This window comes from Megalobrama amblycephala, linkage group LG4, assembly GCF_018812025.1.
Source record: "Megalobrama amblycephala isolate DHTTF-2021 linkage group LG4, ASM1881202v1, whole genome shotgun sequence".
NCBI lineage: Eukaryota > Metazoa > Chordata > Actinopteri > Cypriniformes > Xenocyprididae > Megalobrama > Megalobrama amblycephala.
Window position 1 is genome coordinate 46,097,072 of NC_063047.1, and position 21,774 is coordinate 46,118,845.

The window sequence follows — 21,774 nt, forward strand, 5'->3', positions numbered from 1 at the left end:
CGTGACGAGTTCTTTAAAATTGTGTCAAGAACCCTAGGGCTCTCTATAGCAGTGGTTCCCAACTTTTTTCGCAGGAGACCCCTATTTTAACATTCAAAGCCCTTAAAATTATAAACCTAATATTCCTTTAAATAATTTTTAAGAAACAGGATGAGTCAAAATGATTTTTTAATCAGCTCAATTAATAATTCTAGATACCTTATTATCTTAATTAGAATCAGAATTCTTTTAGAATGCACATTAGCTTATTTTCCATTAGCTTTACTTAACTTCTAAATTTATAACAGCGCATAAAAATTTGGTCTGAGTTTCACAGAATCAGTTTCAATGAAAATGTAAATCCATTCTCTGTCAGTAGGTGGTGCTTTTGTAACAGCAGATATAAAGCTGTTTCCCCGGTAACCCCATAAACAAAGCAGCGCTACACAGAGGGACGATGAAAAGAAAATGCCATCAGAACTTTTCTCAAGGCAGTCAGTTCCCTTCAGAGATACATTCATAGAATTCATTCATACTTCATATAATTTCCCTCAGAACTCTGTTGTAAAACCTCTCACTTCTTTCGCCATTTTTTTCAATCGAAACTCTCACTTCCTGCTGTATCTGCTTGAGTGCTTACTTTGCTTAGTACTGGACAGTATTTTTCGTGAGTTTTCCAAATTCTGGCAATCAAATACGGTTTTAATGATGATTAAAAATTTAAACTGTAATACTAACCGTCGGAAAGTGCATCATGGTTTATTGTCAAACTGGTAACTGTTTCGTCACTAACCCTCAAACTACAGTGAGCTTGGCGATCCCTCGTAAATCTTTAGCGACCCCTAGTGGGGGACCCCTACTGCTCTATAGAACGCCAATTAACCTTTTTTTTTTCTTCTAAGAGTAATAATATTTCATCATAATCTATTATGGTAATACCATGGCATACTTTGAATCAAAGTTCAAAGTCCATGGTATAATCATCTGGTAAGTCACCATGGTACCACTGCTTTTTGTAAGGAATGAGACTCAATGCTTTTTAAGTTAAATCTTAATATTGTTATTACTGTAGCCTTTTCTGTGCTTAGTTATTATTTGCAGAAAATAAACTTGGATTTGAATCCGCTTCCTTTGCTGAGAGTCCCTGTGTGTCCATGACCATCTGTTTAGCCTTTTGCTTGGAGTGGAGGAAATGACAGCGGTAGGCAACACCAGCACAATAGGCTTTTTCTGAACATGAATCGTATGAATTAAATAAATTCAATGGGTGGATGTTGTTGACCTTTAAAGTTTACCTTGCATAAAAATGAGATGTCAGGAAAAGAATCAAGCTGGTCGACTGCAGGATGTAAAGCCTTTGCAGGGGCCTGTAATGAATTTTATTTCTTAGTGCCCAAGACTTCCATTTAAACTAGGCAGGCAGGCCAGTTATGCACTTTGAATGAAAATTATGATTATGCAGTTTCAGCTAAGGCTATCAGAGTAATTCTTAGCTAATAACTCATTTGCTCAGTGGGGAGATATTAAAGGGAACCTAATTCAGATGTTATTTGCAAGTCGAACATTTATGACCCTTTTCATCTAGTGACTTCTCTCATGCTTAAAATGTGAATGAAGAGAGAGAGAGAGTGTTTTATGTGTTTGTTTTTTTTTAAATGAAATGAATCAGTCTACAGCACGACTTGTGATGCAATAATGTGACAAGTGGTGCCATTCCGCTGTGCTTGTTATTGTGGTTATACAATAACAGTATAAGTCGTGGCCTAATGATTATAGAGTCAGACCGGCAACCTGAAGGTTGTGGGATCGATTTTCAATACTGGCAGGAAATGACTGAGATGCCCTTGAGCAAAGCACCTAACCCACAATCGCTCCTCGGGCGCCACAGCAAAATTATTCTTCATTCTTCTACACTTAACAACTACCTTACTAACTTACTATTAATAAGCAGTAATTAGGAGTTTATGGAGGCAATAGACATAGTTAATAGTATGTTAATAGTCAGAATTGGACCCTAATCTAAATTGTGACAGAACAAGGTTTGTGACCCGTTCTGGCGAAATGAGTCGGAAGTTGCAACGTTCCATTTTAAAGGTGCCCTAGAACCAGTTTTTACAAGATGTAATATAAGTCTAAGGTGTCCCCTGAATGTGTCTGTGAAGTTTCCGCTCAAAATACCCCATAGTTTTTTTTTTATTAATTTTTTTAACTTCCAATTTTGGGGCATCATTAACTATGCACCGATTCAGGCTGCGGCCCCTTTAAATCAAAGTCCATCTGCCATTTTTCGCTATTGTTCTTGCTTGCTTACCTAGTCTGATGATTCAGCTGTGCACAGATCCAGACGTTAATACTGGCTGCCCTTGTGTAATGCCTTGAACATGGGCTGGCATATGCAAATATTGGGGGCGTACATATTAATGATCCCGACTGTTACGTAACAGTCTGTGTTATGTTGAGATTCGCCTGTTTTTCGGAGGTCTTTTAAACAAATGAGATTTACATAAGGAGGAGGAAGCAATGGAGTTTGAAACTCTTTTCCATGTACTGAACTCTTGTTATTCAACTATGCCAAGGTAAATTCAATTTTGGATTCTAGGGCACCTTTAAGATATTGTGATTATGTGGAAAAACAATGAAAAAATTGATTTCTTTTTTTTTAGCTATTTTCAAAGAACAGACATTCAAATATAATCTCCCAAAAGTTTCGTAGTCCAGATAACTGAGTAAAGGTATTTAAATGACTATTAAAGTTGACAAAGTTTTACTAAATTCGCTGCAAATGAACATTGCTTTTCTCAACTCCTCTCGTCACTTCTGAGTATTTCCCTATATTCCAGGTATCCCCTGAAACGTCACTATCTCTGCTCTCCAAATATGGTGTTAATCGTTGTATAAAACTAATCGAAAAGCTTAGAAATGTACACAAACAGTGACGTAAACACTGATCATTTGTCCGGCACGTGATTGGTCCAGCCATCCTCCTGTCAGACTAGCAGCGCTGAGCACTCTGTGTAAACTAGCTAGCAGATCTCCTCAGAAAGATAGTTCAATACTGTGTAGTGTAGTATACTGTGTGTAGTTCTGTTTATTAAAGGTCCTCTAAACGATGTCACGTGTTTTTTGGCCAAAACATTTTTTGTCACACACAGCAAACATCTCCTCACTATCCGCTAGCTGCCTGTCCCCTGAACACACTGTAAAAAAACGAGGTCTCTGTAGTCGCCACAAGCTCTGAAAATGGCAATAAAAACAAACTGGTGCAGCCTGGACCACGAAACATAATAAACATGCTCCAGCCAATAACCGACAAGAATGATTTTAAATGCGCGTTCATGACTGTTTCAGGAAGCACGGAGGGGAGGGGGAAGAGGAGGCGGAGGGAGGGTCTAGCTAGCCTCTGTTTTGTTTGACAACACTTCGAACGTCAACAGGAAGTTACTCCGCTCAGGATCGCTTAGAGAACCTTTAATTTGAGAAATGTTGCTGTCAAAAGAGAGCAAAGTCACCAAAGCGTTAAACTCACTGGGGGCTCTCTGTGACTGCGTCTACATGTGCGTGTATGCGCGAGGTGACAGTCAAGGATGCACACACATCTATACACACACACACTGACACACCCTCTCGCTCAAGCAGAAATGTAGCACCTCTGTTCAATCTTTCTGATTTTAGCAAATCTTCAATCTGGTTTAATAGCATTTATATATATACAAATGTCTTTGGTCAAATTAAGCTGTAAAAATATCTTTAAAACCGTTCAAGGTATGACTTTTACTAGGATATCATTTTAAAGCTTATGGTCTCCTCTTTCCATTGATACCAAAATCTCAATTTTGAAATTTGGGTCACTGTGACTGGATCAGGTCACATATATAAAGCTAAAGAGGAATTTTAAAGGTGCCCTATAATCAAAAATTTAATTTACCTTGGCATATTTGAATAACAAGAGTTCAGTACATGGAAAAGACATACATTGAGTTTCAAACTCCATTGTTTCCTCCTACTTATGTAAATCTCATTTGTTTAAAAGACCTCAGAAAAACAGGCGAATCATTAATATGTACGCCCCCAATGTTCAAGGCATTACACAAGGGCAGCCAGTAGCCAAGGGCAGGGAGCGTGCGATTTAAAGGGGCCGCAGCCTGAATCGTTGCATAGTTAATGATGCTGCATTAGTTAATGATAATTTAAAAAAATCTATGGGGTATTTTGAGCTGAAACTTCACAGACACATTCAGGAGACACCTTAGACTTATATTACATCTTGTAAAAACTGGTTCTAGGGCACCTTTAAAAACCACTATAACATAACTACTAAAACATAACTGAAATTAAAACAAAAACTAAAAATATAAAATTAAAAGCAAATTCAAAATATGAATAAGTACTATAATAATATATAGATAGTACTAAAATTGATCATGCTCTTGAGCAAAATAAGCAAGCCAACATTCAGTACAATCTATATATTTCATTCCATATGTATACATTAATCATATACAATATATATATATATATATATATATATATATATACAGTACAGTCCACTATTGGAACCACTAAGATTATATATATATATATATATATATATATATATATATATATATATATATATACTAAGAACTGTTTTCTATTTGAATATATTTCACAAAGTAATTTATTCCTGTGATGGCAAAGCTGAATTTTTAGCATCATTACTCCAGTCTTCAGTGTCACATGATCCTTCAGAAATCATTCTAATATGCTGATCTGCTGCTCAAGAAACATTTAATGTGTACAGTTGTACAAAATATTTGTGTACAATATTTTTTTTCAGGATTATTTGATGAATAGAAAGTTCAAAAGAACAGTGTTTATCTGAAATCTAATCTTTTGTAACATTATAAATGTCTTTACTGCCACTTTTGATTGATTTAATGCATCCTTGCTGAATAAAAGTATTCATTTCTTTAATTTCTTTAAAAAAAAAAAAAAAAAAAAAATTCTTACTGACCCCAAACTTTTGAACGGTAATGTATAATGCTACAGAAGCTTTGTATTTCAGATAAATGCTGTTCTTTTGAACTTTCTATTCATCAAGGAATCCTGAAAAAAAAAAAGTACACAACTGTTTTCAACATTGAAAATAATCATAAATGTTTATTGAGCAGCAAATCAGCATATTAGAATGATTTCTGAAGGATCATGTGACACTGAAGACTGGAGTAATGATGCTGAAAATTCAGCTTTGCATCACAGGAATAAATTACTTTGTGAAATATATTTAAATAGTACACAGTTATTTTAAATTGTAATAATATTTCACAATATTACTGTTTTTTACTGTATTTTTAATTAAATAAATGTAGCCTTGGTGAGCAGACGAAACTTCTTTTAAAAACATTAAAAATCTTAGTTGTTCCAAACTTTTGGACTGTACTATATATATATATATATATATATATATATATATATATATATATATTCAATACATATATATACAATTTCGAGAAAATGAAAGTGCCATTTTGAAGAGTGCAAATGTGCTCTAGCACCCCACAACTAAATCTGTAAATAAAATGAAACAATGGTAAACGGAAATATTGAAATATTCCTCAAATGTCATGTTTGGTAGCACAGTAACAACTTGACTTTAATTTGATTTCAAACCAATGAATTAGCAAAATGTATTACTCCACCCCTGGTTGACCAGTCCATTACATAACTAACACACAAATTCACATCTATAGAACATTTTGTCTATTCCACATATGACACTTCAGCTGGAACCTCAAATATGTTCTGCATTTTCACTATCAATGACTGGTGCCGCACCTGGTTTGGACTTGAAAGCAGTTTAGCATAGCAAAGCGAAAAGAAAAAAAGTTTTTCCAAATGAAGAGTCGAGTCATTTTATGTGGAATACATTATGTTCAACCCTGACAACCTGAAAGGGCACTCTAGAAATAAAAACATTCAAGTGATGCTGATTGAAAACCAGTTCAAATAAGACTGCAGATTTCTCATTCATACTTGCATGCTTTTATTTCTACTATTTTAAATGTCTGTTTTAAAGCAAAGGGTCTCAGTGGAAAGTTTCTCCTCACATATGCTGTTTTGATCGAAGCGTGAGGGAAAGAGAGTGGAGAGAGAGCTGCATAATCTTTGCTTTATTCCTGTCGGCCACAAGGGAAATAATTTACAGTTAGTTGTGCAACATCCCTGCAGCGTTTCTATCCAAAATAATGAATTGATTTTTCTTGGAAAGCCATTGTGAAGCCAATGTGCTCTTTAATTGGCTTCAGCTCTTGAGATGTAATTGAAAGCATAGATTTATTTGCATGTGTCATCTAACAGGAAAACTTTTAAATTAGGAAGCTCAGGACAGAGTATTTTAAAAGTTAATCCATTACTCTGAAGTAGTCTAGTATAACTGCCTTAGCCTGAGAGCTTTATACAAAGTGATTGAGAACGCCACAAATGACGCTGTTGAACGTGTACATTCTTTTCTTCAAGCTTCATACGTTTTACAGGATGTATTCTTCTCTTTTACTTTTTTTTTATTGACCTTTTAGATGTAGATTCATATCCAGGTTAAGCCTTTATTCCAGAAAAGACGTTTAAATGCTTCACAGCTATTGGAATATTCCTGTATGTAATCAAAATATTGCTTTATCTCTTGTGGAAATACTGGTGATGCTCTTGCCATTTATTTTAATTCATTTTAGTAATTCAGCTCATTAATTCTCATTCATGTCCTTGACACAGCGCACAAGATACAATTAACTGGAAAATGTAGGTCATAACACTGTTACGGCGCTTTCACCTGTCTGTATATTGATTTATGTTAACTTCTTTTAATATGTTTAAAAAATGCAACCACGACTATGCCAGGTTAAAGGGATAGTTCCCCCCAAAATGAAAATTAAAGCATCATTTACTCACCCTGGTGTTGTTCTAATGCCGTATGCCCTTCTTTCTTTTATGGGCCACAAAAGGAGAATTAAAAAAAAAAAAAAATGTTCTGCTCATGCTCATTCCTTTAATGTCAATGAATAGCGACCAGTATCGAGCTTTTTAAAAAAGACACAAAAATATCTCAGAATGATCCCATGCGACACATGCCGTTTATTCCGAATGTTCTGTGGGTATAAGAAAGGGTTTGGTGAAAAACAAACCAAAATTGAATGTAGTATTCCATGAAATTCTTGACCTTGGCCATTGATCTTCTGTGCACGGCTACGTGCGCATTCGCAAGACTCTATAAGCGCCGCGCAGTTCACTCCGTCTCACCCAAAAGCACACAAGTTGTGAGAAATCAAGGTTAAAAACACAACATGAAATACAAACCATGTACCTTCTTCTCTGAGGTGAAAATATCTGTTGCGTTTAATGTAACAAAACGTTATCGCATTTCATGTTGTGTTTTTTGTTAATCTTGATTTCTCACAACTTCTCACGAATGCGCACGTCAGCCAAGACTAATGGAATTTTGTTAAATAATACATTAAATTTTGGTTTGTTTTTAACCAAAACCTACTGTATACCCCAAAAACACTTGGAATAAACTTGTGGCACGGGATCAATCTGTACTCTAAAAAAATGCTGGGTTAAAGTTGGGTTAAAAATGGACAAACCCAGGGATTGGGTTGTTTTAACCCAGTAGGTTGGGCAAATATTTAACCCAACCGCTGGGTTTGTCCATTGTTTTATTTAACTCAACTATTATTTAAAAATTACTGTTATTTAAATCAATTATTAGTATGATTATTATATCAATTATCAATTATTATTTAAATCAAGTTTTGACAATAAGGTAAATACATTTACATGGAACATAATCGGTTGATTTCAATGTAAATCAAAGGTTCTACGAAAGTTATGCGAGTTCCAAAAAATAATGCTGAAAAATAACCAAATATTTGAAATGCAGCATTTCAGTTACTCAAAAAAAAAAAAAAAAAAAAAAAAAACTTCAGACAAACCAAGCACATAATTTGAGTTAGATTACTGCCTCTTTGAGTTCAAATTGGCCTGTACTGGTTTTGTGGTTCATACCCATTTGCACTCTTCCCAGCAGGCCCGGAGTGGCCATAGGGAGAATTCCCAGTGGGGGGCTCATAAATTGGACCAACAGTACCACTTAGAAATAAAGGCTGTTTTAAACAGGACTCAGAAAGTGCAAGTGACCATTTCATTTTCAGTGAGAGAGACACAAAGAAAGCGGCATTAAACTCCTGGGCTGAAAATGGGCCCTACTCCGGCCCTGTTTCCCAGCAGGCACTGGGGCATGAATAATGAATATGGTTGCATTGTTTGACAGTTTGCCAGTTTTATCTACATTGTTATGGATGTCAGGTTAAATTTGTTCCTCTTTTCAAATGATTGTTGTTTGTAACCCTTGTTGTGATTCATGTTGAAAGCGCTGACATCCGTTTGTGGCACCTTAAGGTATTTTGTGTGTTGTTTTTTTTTTTTTTTGTCTTGAGAGTGTTTATGTGATGAATATTCATGTCATGTCATGTTTTTTGTTTTGTTTTTTCCCAGTTCTACAATATTGAATTATTCGGTAGCACTTTAGATTAGGGAACACATATTAACTTTTAACTAGTTGCATATTACTAGCATATTGGCTGCTTATTAGTACTTACTTACAATCAATAAGCAGTAAATAGCAGTTTATTGAGGGGAAAACTCCTAGTTAATAGTGAATATGTGCTCCATAATCTGAATGTTACCAATTATTCTACAATAATCATGCATGATGTAATTATCATCAAAAACACACATATTTTAAAGAAGTTGCCTTTGAAAATCTGCATGAGGAACACATTCCTGGGTCTTCTGATTTCAGGCGTCTCAACGAGTTTCAAAACCAGTCGACCGGAATCTTTGCTGATTGGATATTTTCTTTTGAAAGAGGGAAGCTCATGGCTTTCGACTTGAATACAGATCATGTTTTATACTTTCTTATGCAGTGTAGCACTGACTCCAGGGCTTTCCTGAACGTTCAGACTTTTGGAGCAGTGAACTTCTACTAACCTCCTGACTCATGCTCTCGCTTTTCTCGTCCCTCTCTCTTTCTTCCATATCCAGGACACTGAGATTATCAACACGGCAGTTCTTACTGGCCGAACTGTGGCCATCCCTGTCAAGGTGGTTTCCATAGAGATAAACGGAGCAGTCACTGATGTGTCATCCTTTGTGCAGTGCAAGTCATTCAATGAGGACATTGTCAAGGTATGTCACGCCCATGTTGAGAGGTGTAGTGAACTAGGATGTCTTCTACTATTCTCATAATCAATTGCGGACAGCTTAAGAGACCATAAAACGACCATCAAAACCTCATTTAAGATGAGTTTATATGCTTCTGTGGCCACTGCTTCAATGATCCCCTAGAGGGATCGATGCATTTTCAGTCTCAGACAGTACATCAAAAGTGTTCAGCGCTCAACAGAACAACATCTCCCACTGAACAGCAGCAGAGGTCACACACTTGACCTGTGTTTAATGATTTTAAATGAAGAGCCTCTTTGAAAGCAGTGCAATGCTATTTTTATTATTGTCAAAACTTGTCTTGTTCAGACTAATGGAAAGACTACAATACAATACGCATTTGAGTTTTTATTGTGTTACACTTTATCTATTTGCATCTGTAGATTTCAATTACAATGCATTTCTTTAATGGTAGTTTTCGCAAAATCTGTTTTTCTGTTCTTTCTCATGCACTGAGAAAGAAATCTCCACTTCAGTAGCACTTACATATCAAACCTTCCAGTTTTATTTGAGCCGTGTTTCCACTTCAGGAACTTTCCCCAGGAACTAGGGACTTGGGGTGGTACTCGGTGTATTTCAAATGCAGGAACCAGGGTCTAAATGAAGTTCCGGGTAAAACTTTCCCCCTCAGAAAGTCCCTTCTCATGAGGTAGTACTTTTTCAAAGTTTAGGAACTTTCGGGGGTGGAACTTGGGTGCTGAACATGCTGATTGGTTGAGTTTATGCAGCAGTTTGATTGACAATTTTAGTAAATTTACTATTTTATTAAAATGACAATTTTATACAATTTTCCATTTTTTAAAGTCTGTTGTGGTGTGTGCAGTTGGAGCCATCTAATATTTAAATCAACAATGGAGTTAAAAAAATACGACGATGGGCCGACGACGATGTTCAGGCTTTATTAAGCTTATATGCAGAGGACGAAATCCAGCGGGAACTGGAAAGTTGTGCGCAGTCTGACGTCACTGGACTTAATCTTCAAAGTATTTTAGAGCGTGATGGAAACGCAGACAGCAACAAGTCTGGGGGGAAAAAGTTCCCGGGGCAATTTGTTCAGGGTAATTTCGGTGGAAAAGCGACTTTGGTTTTTACAGAGGGGTTTGTTCATATACCAATATGGACATATTCATAACATTATGCATTTTTTTTCTGGCCTTTGACAGTATTATATCATTTTTAGTGTGATAAAGAGTAGGGATGCACCAATGTATTGGCCAATAATTTGTATCGGCTGATTAAAGTTATAAATTTCAGAACAGCTGATGATCAGGGTCAATTATATCCTGTCAATCAAAAGGGTGTGGAAAAAACATGTCAGACCGCAAGTCATTCTGTGTGCAAAGAAAATCTCTATTTTGTTGAATTTAGGGCAAGTTAGTGTGACTATAACGCATTAACAGTTAAAAAAATTAATAAAATACTGATTTTAAAATTTGACCCAATGAATCACCCGTAGTTCAAGCCAGGGTTGCCATGGATGCCAGGTCTGCGGTTTTTCCCTATACCAAACATTAGTTGTAGTGCACCTCCCATCCAATAATCGCAAAGAGATTTGTGCTTTTTTACTTCTGTTAAGAAACAAAGTCCCATCTTTCAAATTCTTTTTTATCGTGAAATTCAAACAATAAATTAACAATAAACAAGCGGCAGCACAGAGCGCATTTTTCTTCCGTTTTAATTATAATTTATTTAGTTATCTCCAAAAACATGCATGAATATTGAAAGATACAGTACAACTTATTGAAATCCCTATCATGTCACATGTAATCACTTAATGTGTTTCAACTGTGGTTGAGCTTGTGAACAATGTGACAGTGTGTCACTTAAGGCTGCATTTACCTCAGCAAAGTTATCCAGTGTTCACAGTTCGTAAGTTAGCTATAAAAAAAACATTAGAGAGGAGCTTATTTACTGTTAATTATATATGTATGTTTGAATATTTGCCATGAAGACAGGCGCTTATGAAAACTACCTTATCTGCAACTGAGTTGTATACAAACATTTCAGTTCTTATTTGAGTCTAATTATTATATCTGAAAAGAAACAGCAGTTGAATATAATACCTCTGTTGTTAAATGTGCTAAAGAGGATGTTTTGTTGTATACGTTTTTGCAATATTACTTGAAACTGTCTTTACTAACTGATAAAAGACTATTTATTAGGTGCACTGAAAGGAATAATATTAATATACATCTGTGCACGAGGTAGGACCTTAAAAACATCAGCCAATTTGATTGCGTAAACGATTGGCCCTCTGGCTTGTCAATCACTGCCATGTCGTTCCTTGTGCGAGACGTGCGCGGCTGCGTGCTCCAGTGACTTTCCACACTCTACAGGCGCCGCATGCAATGTTTTTGTCCGGAGACAGGAGTAACAACTGCAGATTATGAGTTACCTGCGGTGAGTCTGACATAATGAATCCACTAACACAACACAGCGAATGCCGGTCTTAAACAAACACTTGTGTTTCAATACTCGTGCACGAGTTTTGGGAGGCGTTCCCTCGAAATGAGCTGTGAAGGAGGAGGGTTGTTCTTACACATGCGCTCATTTCAAAAACTCACTAACAGTCTTTGGTTTCTCAGTCGACGAAAAGATCCTCTTTAGCACCTTTAATTGTAACCTCTAATAATACAGTGTACCAAATGAGAGGGTTCCCTATATAGTTTGCAGCATTATTTGTGAGTTTTTTTTTTTTTTTTTTTCCTAAAGAAAAATCAAACTATTGGTATCGGTATCGGCAGATATCATTCCGAATAATCGGCTGTCGGTAACGGTGGGAAAATTTAGTATTGGTGCATCTCTAATAAAAAGAGAAAACATACTGCTAGATTACAATAACTGTTTATTATATATTATTGCATTTTTAAAATTGTTTCTATTTGTTTCCTAGTTTATGTTTATTAAAATAGATTTTATACAAATAACTTTTATTAATAATTCGGTGAAATACTAGTGGAAATAGCTTATATTATATGGCAGGGGGGTGCTTTGAAAATTGTGTTAGCAAGAGGCCTTTAGGTCAAAAAGGTTGAGAACTACTGCTTTAAATGCTCATATCAAGTTCTGTCTCAAGTAATCCCTTAAGATTGTGTATTTGAGTCAATGAATGAATTTATTTCTCTATATTTGCACAAGGGAGCAGTTGGTTCCACCTGAGGACTGTAAATACAGGCTGAAAACATTTTGCAGTGTCCTTTGCTGAAGGAAACCGTAATTTCAACAATCTTCACCATCTGTTCCATAGCACGACAAAATCTGAATGTAGAAATCCAATTCGACTATAAACCGTATCCAAAATGTAGAGAAATAATAATATGCCTCAGAGTGTCATCTGTCCGCCAAGATTGAGATCCATAAGTCATCCGAGACGGGCCGTGAGGGCATTCGTTGTTTATCTGTTTTAAGATTCAGAATAGCCTTGTGTGCCGCAGTGCCTGGGCAGAGCATTAGCTCTGGTGTTATTGAGTGGGTTTGCTTGGCCGCCTGGGCTATTGAACTTTGGAGGCTAATTCAAGATGAGCCCTTCAAGCTGAGACAACATGAGTCCTGACAGTTCAATAAAATGCTCTGTGCAGTGGCAAAAAAAAGCGTCACGCAGAAGGCAAAGGTTACAGCGCCCAGTAACATCTTTTTGCTTATCTTATTCAAAAGGTACAGTAGTCACGGGTATCTATTGTAACAGGGCTTATTGGCTTTTACTTCTGGATAGGGACACCAGAACAGATGGTTACATGCATAACTGTGAGAATGACGTTATATGCTGCATGCATAGAAATGACTTTTAAAATCATGTTTGCCGCAGGTTCTACATACAGGCTGGTAATAAAACACTCCCATAAGACCAGCGAGGTGTATTTTTTGAAATTTTTGCACACATTTGGATGGTATAGTTATTTGTTGGTGTCTTTGTTTGTGTGTGTAATGAACATCTACATTACTCTGTGTATTATATATATGAGTGTTGAATGATGAGGCCCTGTGGGGCTTTGTGTTCGGGAGCAGGAAGCTGTGAACAGTCTCACAGGCCATCTGAGAGCACACGTTCTCATTCCATTCCATTCCATTCCATTCCGCTGCATAGCCAGAATCCTCACTGCACACATTCCCAACACAACAAACACATTTAGACATGAATCGCCATGTATAGATGAGTCACATAATTTGATTCCGGTTCAGTGACGGAATAATATATATAATGTATAATATTAGCAAATGTCATGTTATTATCTTCAGCCTTTAAAGATGATGTTTTTAAAAAAAAGTTTCAGTCCTGGGTGCTGATTGGTCAATACAGAATTCCAGTTGTGCTATGAAATACGCAAAATAATAACCGCTTTGATGCAAGTCTTTGTTGTTTACCATTTCATATGTAATATACATGGTGGAAGGATGGCACTTAATGTATTTACTTTATATAATAACTTTTTAAAAGTTTGTCTGATACAGATAAGCCAATAATTATTTAAAAAAGCATTTTATGTTACGTATGGTAACCAACAATATGGCTTTATTAAAATATTCATATGAATACTATTTTTTCCTTTATAGAAAATACTGTTTTGTCTAAAATAAACTAACATTAAAAACTAAAACAGTCATTTAATTGTTACCTAAGTGAATTTAGATATCAGAAAATGTTGAGATTTGCTAAAGATTACATTTAACAGTGTTGTTAATTTATTGCTATTTTTTAAGATTAACATTAAGTAAGTGTTCACACAAATAAATATAAATATAATTAAAGCTGCAAACAGTGATGAAAGGGCCCTCGCACCCGGGGCCACTGCCACCCAGTGGCCTTAGGAGAACAGTGAACAGTGGACGACATGCATGTAAGTGAGTAAATACAGGAAAAATATGGCAAATGAGTAATTTCAAAGTGCCACACTTCCTGCTGCCAACAGGTGGTGCTTTGACTGTTACTGAATATTGTCATGTAGATGTCTTTAGGCCAGGACTATTATCAAACGTGAAGTTTGGAGCAGATTGGACATTGTATGCCTGAGTTAAAACAAATTCCTGTTTCGTGGCGTTAAAGGGTTAGTTCACCCAAAAATGAAAATAATGTCATTTATTACTCATCCTCATGCCGTTCCACACCCGTAAGACCTTCGTTAAACACGCTGATTCATTTATGCTCCGATGCTTCCTGAAGCAGTGTTTTGAAATTGGCCATCACTAAATAAGTCATTATTTTGTTTTTTTTGGCACACCAAAAATATTCTCGCCACTTTATAATATTAATATTGAACCACTGTACTCACATGAACCGATTTAAATATGTTTTTAGTACATTAATGGATTTTGAGAGAGGAAATGTCATTGCTCCCTATGAAGGCCTCACGAGCCATCGGATTTCAACTAAAATATCTTAATTTGTGTTCCGAAGATTAATGAAGGTCTTACGGGTGTGGAATAAATGACAGAATTTTCATTTTTGGGTGAACTAACTTTAATAGCATACATTAGCACTTAGCCAAGTGTTGCATGCACGTGGCACTATGACTAACTGAATATTGCCATGTAGATGTCTTCAGGCCAGGACTCTTATAAAACATGTGAAGTCTGGGGCAGATTAGACATTGTATGCCTGATTTACAATAGCTTCCACTTTTATAGCGAAACATTGAAGTTTGTCAGGCCGCCACGGTCACGCCCTTCAATCTTCACAATTTAACATCGCAAAGGCCTTAAGATTAGACTAACCAAATTTGATGTTGGTCTGATTAAAGCTCTAGGAGGAGTTCGTTAAAGTATAACATCTGGAAATGGCAAAAACTGCACAAATTTTGCAGAGAAAATTCAAAATATCTTACTTCCTGTTGGGTTTTCAGATTTTGCACCCTGGGACTTTTTTGTAGGTATTGGGATGTGTCTACCGAATTTCATACCTGTACGTGAAACATAGCGCGAATGGCGCTTAATTGAAATTTTGTAGGTGGCGCTATTGAGCAATTTTGCCACACCTAATTCTGAAACCCATATCAGACGTACATTTTCACCACTTCTGATGCTTGTGCAAAGTTTCATGAGTTTTCAAGCATGTTTAGGCCCTTAAAAATGCAATTAATTTTGAAGAAGAAGAATTGACAGCAATTACAATAGGGTCCTCACACCATCAGTGCTCAGGCCCTAATAGGAGAAATAAGCATACAGTAATAAAAATCCAATATCGGTCAATACCAATCTATTCTAATCTACCTAATTTAACTTTTAGTACAGCGCACTTTCGCAATGACTATATTCACAATATAGCTTGGCCTCTTGAATGTTATTGCCTAAATTTAGCATGGAATGCTGAATTGACCAATCAGTATTCAGGACTGGACCTCTCTATTTTATAATAATAGTTTAAGTGTGAAATCATTCTGTTCCTGTAGCTGTCACACTAAATCAAATCATCAGTTTCTGCTTCAAGCTGTAGGCAGTGTGTTCGTCTTTAATAGTCGGCCTTCGAATGATACCATCAACACAGATAAAAGTGCATCTGCTTAACTGTGTGACGGCAGCCTGGATGGTGGAGAGTTACAGGGGGTGTTTGTTGGATTAAACACAGGCGGGTGTGTAGAGCTGGAGGCCTCTCAATGGGCAGCACATCCTGACCTCGCCCCTGCCACTCCTCTGGAACCACGCAAGGTGCCAGGGCAGATTAGTGACTCCGTGGAACTCTGACTGCTGGCTGGCACATAAAAAGTACTTTCAGCTGGCCCCTGCTGGCTAGTGACGCCCACAATCCTTAACTGCTTTTGACTTAAAATTATCCATCCAAGTTTATTAGAAGCCCCAGGAGCAAGTGGGTCAAGACTGAGCTCACATCAACAGAAGTGGCACAGCAGGAACACATTTATGAGACTGTAGAGTGCACTGGGAACCAGACAGGACATGAGCAACACTGCAAATGACTGCTGCTTTTGTTGTGTGCCACCCACCCACCCACACTATTGATAGTAACAATTGTGACCGTTTTTATTGGGCTAATTAGTATTAATATTACTATTAAACAATAGTTCAACCAAAAATGAAAATTATTTTATCAGTTTCTCACCCTCATGTCATTCATGTTCATTCTCTCTTACAAGAAAATATTTTAAGGGAAAACCAAGCTGCTTTGTTCTATACAACATAAATGAACAGTTATTCGTATTCATAATTTAAAATTACAAAAATGGAAAAAGACTTGGTATATGACTTGGTATTCAAAATTTGAAAAGCCATACAATAATCTTGTAATGAGCAGAATTAATTTTGAAGGTTCAATGTGTGTAATTTCCTCTAGCAGTGCCAAATGGCATTGTAAAAATAATCACTGTTTAAAACAGGTTTCCTGAACACTCCCACTGTCTACCATTGGTCAAGTTAACACATGGTACAGCCCTGAACTTTCGCCATTGGTTGAGCTAACATTGTGGTGTCTGGCTGATTGGGATGCAAAGAGAGCTATTTTCTGAAACCACCACATAGTGTTTTTGACTTAAAGGGGACCTATAATGCCCTTTTTACAAGATGTACAAGATGTAATATAAGTCTCTGGTGTCCCCAGAATGCGTCTGTGTAGTTTCAACTCAAATATGCCACAGATCATTTATTATAGCTTGTCAAATTTGCCCCGGGTGTGAGCAAAGACACGCCATTTTTTTGTGTATGTCCCTTTAAATGCAATTGAGCTGCTGCTCCCGGCCCCCTTTCCAGAAGAGGGTGGAGCTTTAACAGCTAGCACTTTGGATACTCAACAACAACAAAGCTGGAGAATCTCACACAGCCAAAATGAGGATTGTCAGTAACGGTGTTCAGCCTTACATTGTTCAAACCGGAGTCGGACACTGATGGAGAGACTCAGGAAGAAGTTACAACTTTTAGAATGCATGTGGACGTTTCTGAACGGTTAGTGAATACATTTATGTAATTGCTGTGGAGTTGATTCAACTCATTGACTAGCACGTGTCGTCATGTTATTTTTTATTTTTTTTGCAAATCCAGCGTTGAATTGACCCTCGTTTGTGAAGCATTTTGGCGTAAAAAATGACGGCATGACAACAACACTCTACTTACAACAACTCTTTATTTTCTCTAAAGCAGCCCAACATTGCCTCACCCCTTTTGTTGCATGTTCCTGGGGGCAGGGTTTATGTCAATTTTGGGGTTTGTGATGCCACCAACCCAGGAAGAAGCATGTTGTAGTCTCTACCAGCCATTTGTTGTAGTCCTTAAAAAGCTGTTGTTTGATGTTGTTTATGCTCAAACAGCAACATTACACACTAACTAAAGTTAAGGAAATCATAATCAAGGACCCCTTTAAAGGGGATAGTTCACCCACACGTTTTTTATTTTTCATCATTTACTCAGCCTCAAGTTATTGTTGTTGTTTTTTCCATACTATGGAAGTCATTGGGGCCCATCAATTGTTTGGTTACGCATGTTTTTCAAAAAATATCTTCTTTTGTGTTCAACAATTCATACAGGTTTGGAACAACTTAAAGGTGCCATAGAATGTAAAGTTGAATTTACCTCGGCATAGTTGAATAACAAAAGTACATGGAAATGACATACAGTGAGTCTCAAACACCATTGGTTCCTCCTTCTTATATAAATCTCATTTGTTTAAAAGACCTCTGAAGAACAGGCGAATCTCAACATAACACCGACTGTTACGTAACAGTCGGGATCATTAATATGTACGTCCCCAATATTTGCATATGCCAGCCCATGTTCAAGGTATTCGACAAGGGCTGCCAGTATTAATGTCTGGATCTGTGCACAGCTGAATCATCAGACTAGGTAAGCAAGCAAGGACAATGGCGAAAAATGGCAGATGGAGCGATAATAACTGACATGATCCATGATAACATGATATTTTTAGTGATATTGTAAATTGTCTTTCTAAATGTTGCTAATGTACTGTTAAATGTGGTTAAAGTTACCATCGTTTCTTACTGTATTCACGGAGACAAGAGCCGCCGCTTTTTTCATTTTTAAACACTTGCAGTCTGTATAATTCATAAACACAACTTCATTCTTTATAAATCTCTCCAACAGTGTGTAATGTTAGCTTTAGCCCGTTAGCCACGGAGCATAGCCTCAAACTCATTCAGAATCAAATGTAAACATCCAAATAAATACTGTACTTACATGATCTGATGCATGCATGCAGTATGCATGACGAACATTTTGTAAAGATCCATTTTGAGGGTTATATTAGCTGTGTGAACTTTGTTTATGCAATGTATTTATAGAGTCGCGAGCTCGGGGGCAGGGTGCGCGAGGATTTAAAGGGGCAGCAGCCCGAATTGGGGCATATTTAATTATGCCCCAAAATAGGCAGTTAAAAAATTGAATAATAAAAAATCTATGGGGTATTTTGAACTGAAACTTCACAGACATATTCAGGGGACACCTTAGTCTTATATTACATCTTGTGAAAACGCGTTCTAGGGCACCTTTAAGGGGAGAATTTCATTTTTGGGTGAACTATCCCTTTAAAAATTATTTATAGTTCAGTCAAGACAACTCTCAAAATAGGTTTTAACAGCAATATTTGATAGGAATTGAGTATAGGTAAAATTGATCTTGTTCTGCTACACTGCTGCTACTGCAAGATTAAATAGGGAGAACCCCATAGCAGATCTAGACAGGTGGTGCTGGGGAGGATGTAGGTTAAAGAAAATTATCATAGTGCACGGTACTGAGGTGGACCAGTTTGGGAAGGAATAAATAATGTTACGTAGAACATAGAATCAGCTACTTGGAAGAGTTTCACGACTGACCTATATATCTGTGTTACATATTGAAATGGAATAGGAGAAAGTATCATCAACTAATAAAACTACTACTAATAATAATAAATGTAATCTATAATAATTTAAACTATCAAAACCGTGAGGTTTTTTCACATCTAGATTTAGGCCAAGCAAGGAAATGTTTCATTTGAACATGAAAAGTGCTCTCTGTACCTCCCCCTCACTGCTGTTATCCTCTCTGCTCTCTCAGATTTTTCAGCAGTATTATTCATAGTTTTTCCCACTGAATAACAGTCCCTTCAAAAAAGAAATGAAGTGGGCAAGCAGAGTTTTCCCGCAGATTCTCCTAAAGGCCACTGGGCAGAGAGCCATCTCCTCTGATCAATTCCCCATATTGATGGTATGGATAAGAGAGGGAGCTGTCTAGCAGACCTACATATTTTATTTCACAGATATCCCCCACTATGATGAATCTCTAGTCTTGGATAGACTGCAGCTCCCGACCTCCATTCGAGGAAGATTACGTTCTCTGATTACAGTGTCAGCTGCCTTAGACCCCTAGATAAATCATAGATGGTACCCCAAAGCAAAGCTTCAGCTATCTATTACAGTAAATAATTTATTATTAAAGACTGCTGAGTGTACATATGAAATGTGTTGGCAGACTAGAAGGAATAACAGGGGGGAAAAACTATTCTTTTAGTTTTCTTTGGTATCCCTTTGAGTGTGTTAATGAAATTTTCACAACTTGGAGATTTAAAGATGTTTGCGTGTGTGGTGTGTTCATTAGTGTGTCTGTTTGTGTGCTCCGAAAAAAAGGCAGAATGCAGTGAATAAAAACTGCTGCTTCTGGGAAAAAAACAAAAAACAAAACAATGCCTCAGGAAAAAAGCTGTCAGACCCAGTTCCTATGGGGTGTTATTTTAAGAAACATGTTTAGAGTAAAAAGATCTCTTTTGCAATTTAAAGATACTTTTGAATGCATCATTTTCATGTTTTACGTGATGCTTTTAAGAGTGACTCAGAATGTAACTCAGTAACCCTTTCTGGTGCTAATTGATAAAAAAAAAAAGAAAAAAGTAACACTTTATTTTAGGGTCTTTTAACTAGTTGCTTATTAGCATGCATATTACTAGAATATTGGCTGTTTATTAGTACTTATTGAGCACATATTAATGCCTTATTCTGCTTGACCTTATTCTACATTCTTAATCCTACCGAAACCTAAACTTAACAACAACCTTACTAACTATTAATAAGCAATAAATTAGGAGTTTATTGAGGGAAAAGTCGTAGTTAATAGTGAACACATGTTCCTTATACTAAAGAGGTACCAAAAATTATTTGAAACTGGGCCTGTCAATTAATTTAATGTGTTAATGTGATAAAATGTGATGCATGTGGTTAAAAAACCATGCATTTAACACCTTACCCATATAATACCACAGGCTACTTGGCATGGCAAACCATACTTACAGAGTAAGTGGGGAGTTGTTCACGTAGGATGCATTCATGGTTTAGAAACAGCTGAACGTAGCACAATGCAGTGGTCTGTTGGACTGCTTTTACTTGACACAGCTTCTTAAAAGCATGTTGCTCATGGCGTGAGATGCTGAAAAAAAATGCCCTAAGCCCTTTCAGTTCCCATCTGAGCCCACATTTCGGTGATGAGTTGCTGTGTACACTATCAGGCATTAGTCTGCTGTTGAGTCTGCATCATTTTGGGGGATTTGTTAGCAAATATTGATATGTAATTATTTTTTATTTATTCAAATAAGTGAATAAATTCACCGCCCTATTTCAAACCGACATCCATTTGCAGCTGCCCATGAAAAGCTTTTGTTTTGTGCAGCCTCTCCAGAGAATGCAGTGAAAGAAATCAAATCTCTCTTTGCTTTCCTCAACAGGTGTCCATGAACTGTGACTATGTGTTTGTGAATGGAAAAGAGACGCGTGGCTCCATGAACGCTCGGGTGATTTTCAGCCATGAGCACCTGAGTGCTCCTCTTGAGCTCACGGTCTGGGTGCCTAAACTGCCCCTTAAAGTGGAGCTCTCAGACAACAGACTGAGCTTCATCAAGGGCTGGAGGGTGCCAATCTTACCCGACCGCAGGTAAGACACACCGGCGATCTGTTGTTCAAATATACTTTCGCCCTGAATGCTGTCTATGAATATTAATTTCTCCAGTAGCACTTTTGATGCATGTTTTCTTTTTTTGTGTGCTTGTTTATTAATGCTTAATAGGTGTTTGTGAGAGCGATAAAACAATGTTACAGTTTAATTAGTGGACTTGTTAAACGCTTTAAAGCTAGGTCACCAAGGGCTGTTTTAGTTACAATGCGACTATAGAGCTGATGTCGCATGAGACCCAAATGTCATTCTTCATACAGCCCATTTACTGTGATTTTGACAAATTGAAGCAGCGGTGTTGGCGTACAGTGCACAGCTGAATATCAGCACAGGCATTTTTCATGAGGAACCTCTCCAGAATTAATCATGATGGAAAATATTCTGGTAGCTCACTAGTATCATTATTGCTCCCTTACAGAGGTCTTTCTTTTTTGATGCAAATCTCTAATTAAATTCATTCAAATGGGCCATTAAAATGGAAATATGATCTGATTCGGTTATGCTAATCCAATTTGGGTGCAAATCGTCAATCTACATCTAGCCTTCATGTAGGGCTGGCTGTATGATGCATGTACCATACAATGGTAGAAATAAGTCATCCATTATAAATTCAGCTATAGAGATTTAGCTTTGGAAGCTTAATCAGCATTGGAGCATTTAAAAATATCATAT

General features: G+C 36.9%; 1 protein-coding gene across 2 annotated transcripts in view; it reads left to right on the forward strand.

Annotated features, from left to right (window-relative positions):
* Positions 1 to 21,774, forward strand: part of tmem132e (transmembrane protein 132E) — a 415,507-nt gene that overhangs the window by 374,045 nt on the left and 19,688 nt on the right. For both annotated transcript variants that reach the window (XM_048189579.1, XM_048189578.1), the window contains exons 5-6: positions 9,055 to 9,198; positions 20,879 to 21,084. In XM_048189579.1, coding sequence (XP_048045536.1) covers positions 9,055 to 9,198; positions 20,879 to 21,084 — 350 coding nt within the window. The remainder of the gene's footprint in view (positions 1 to 9,054; positions 9,199 to 20,878; positions 21,085 to 21,774) is intronic.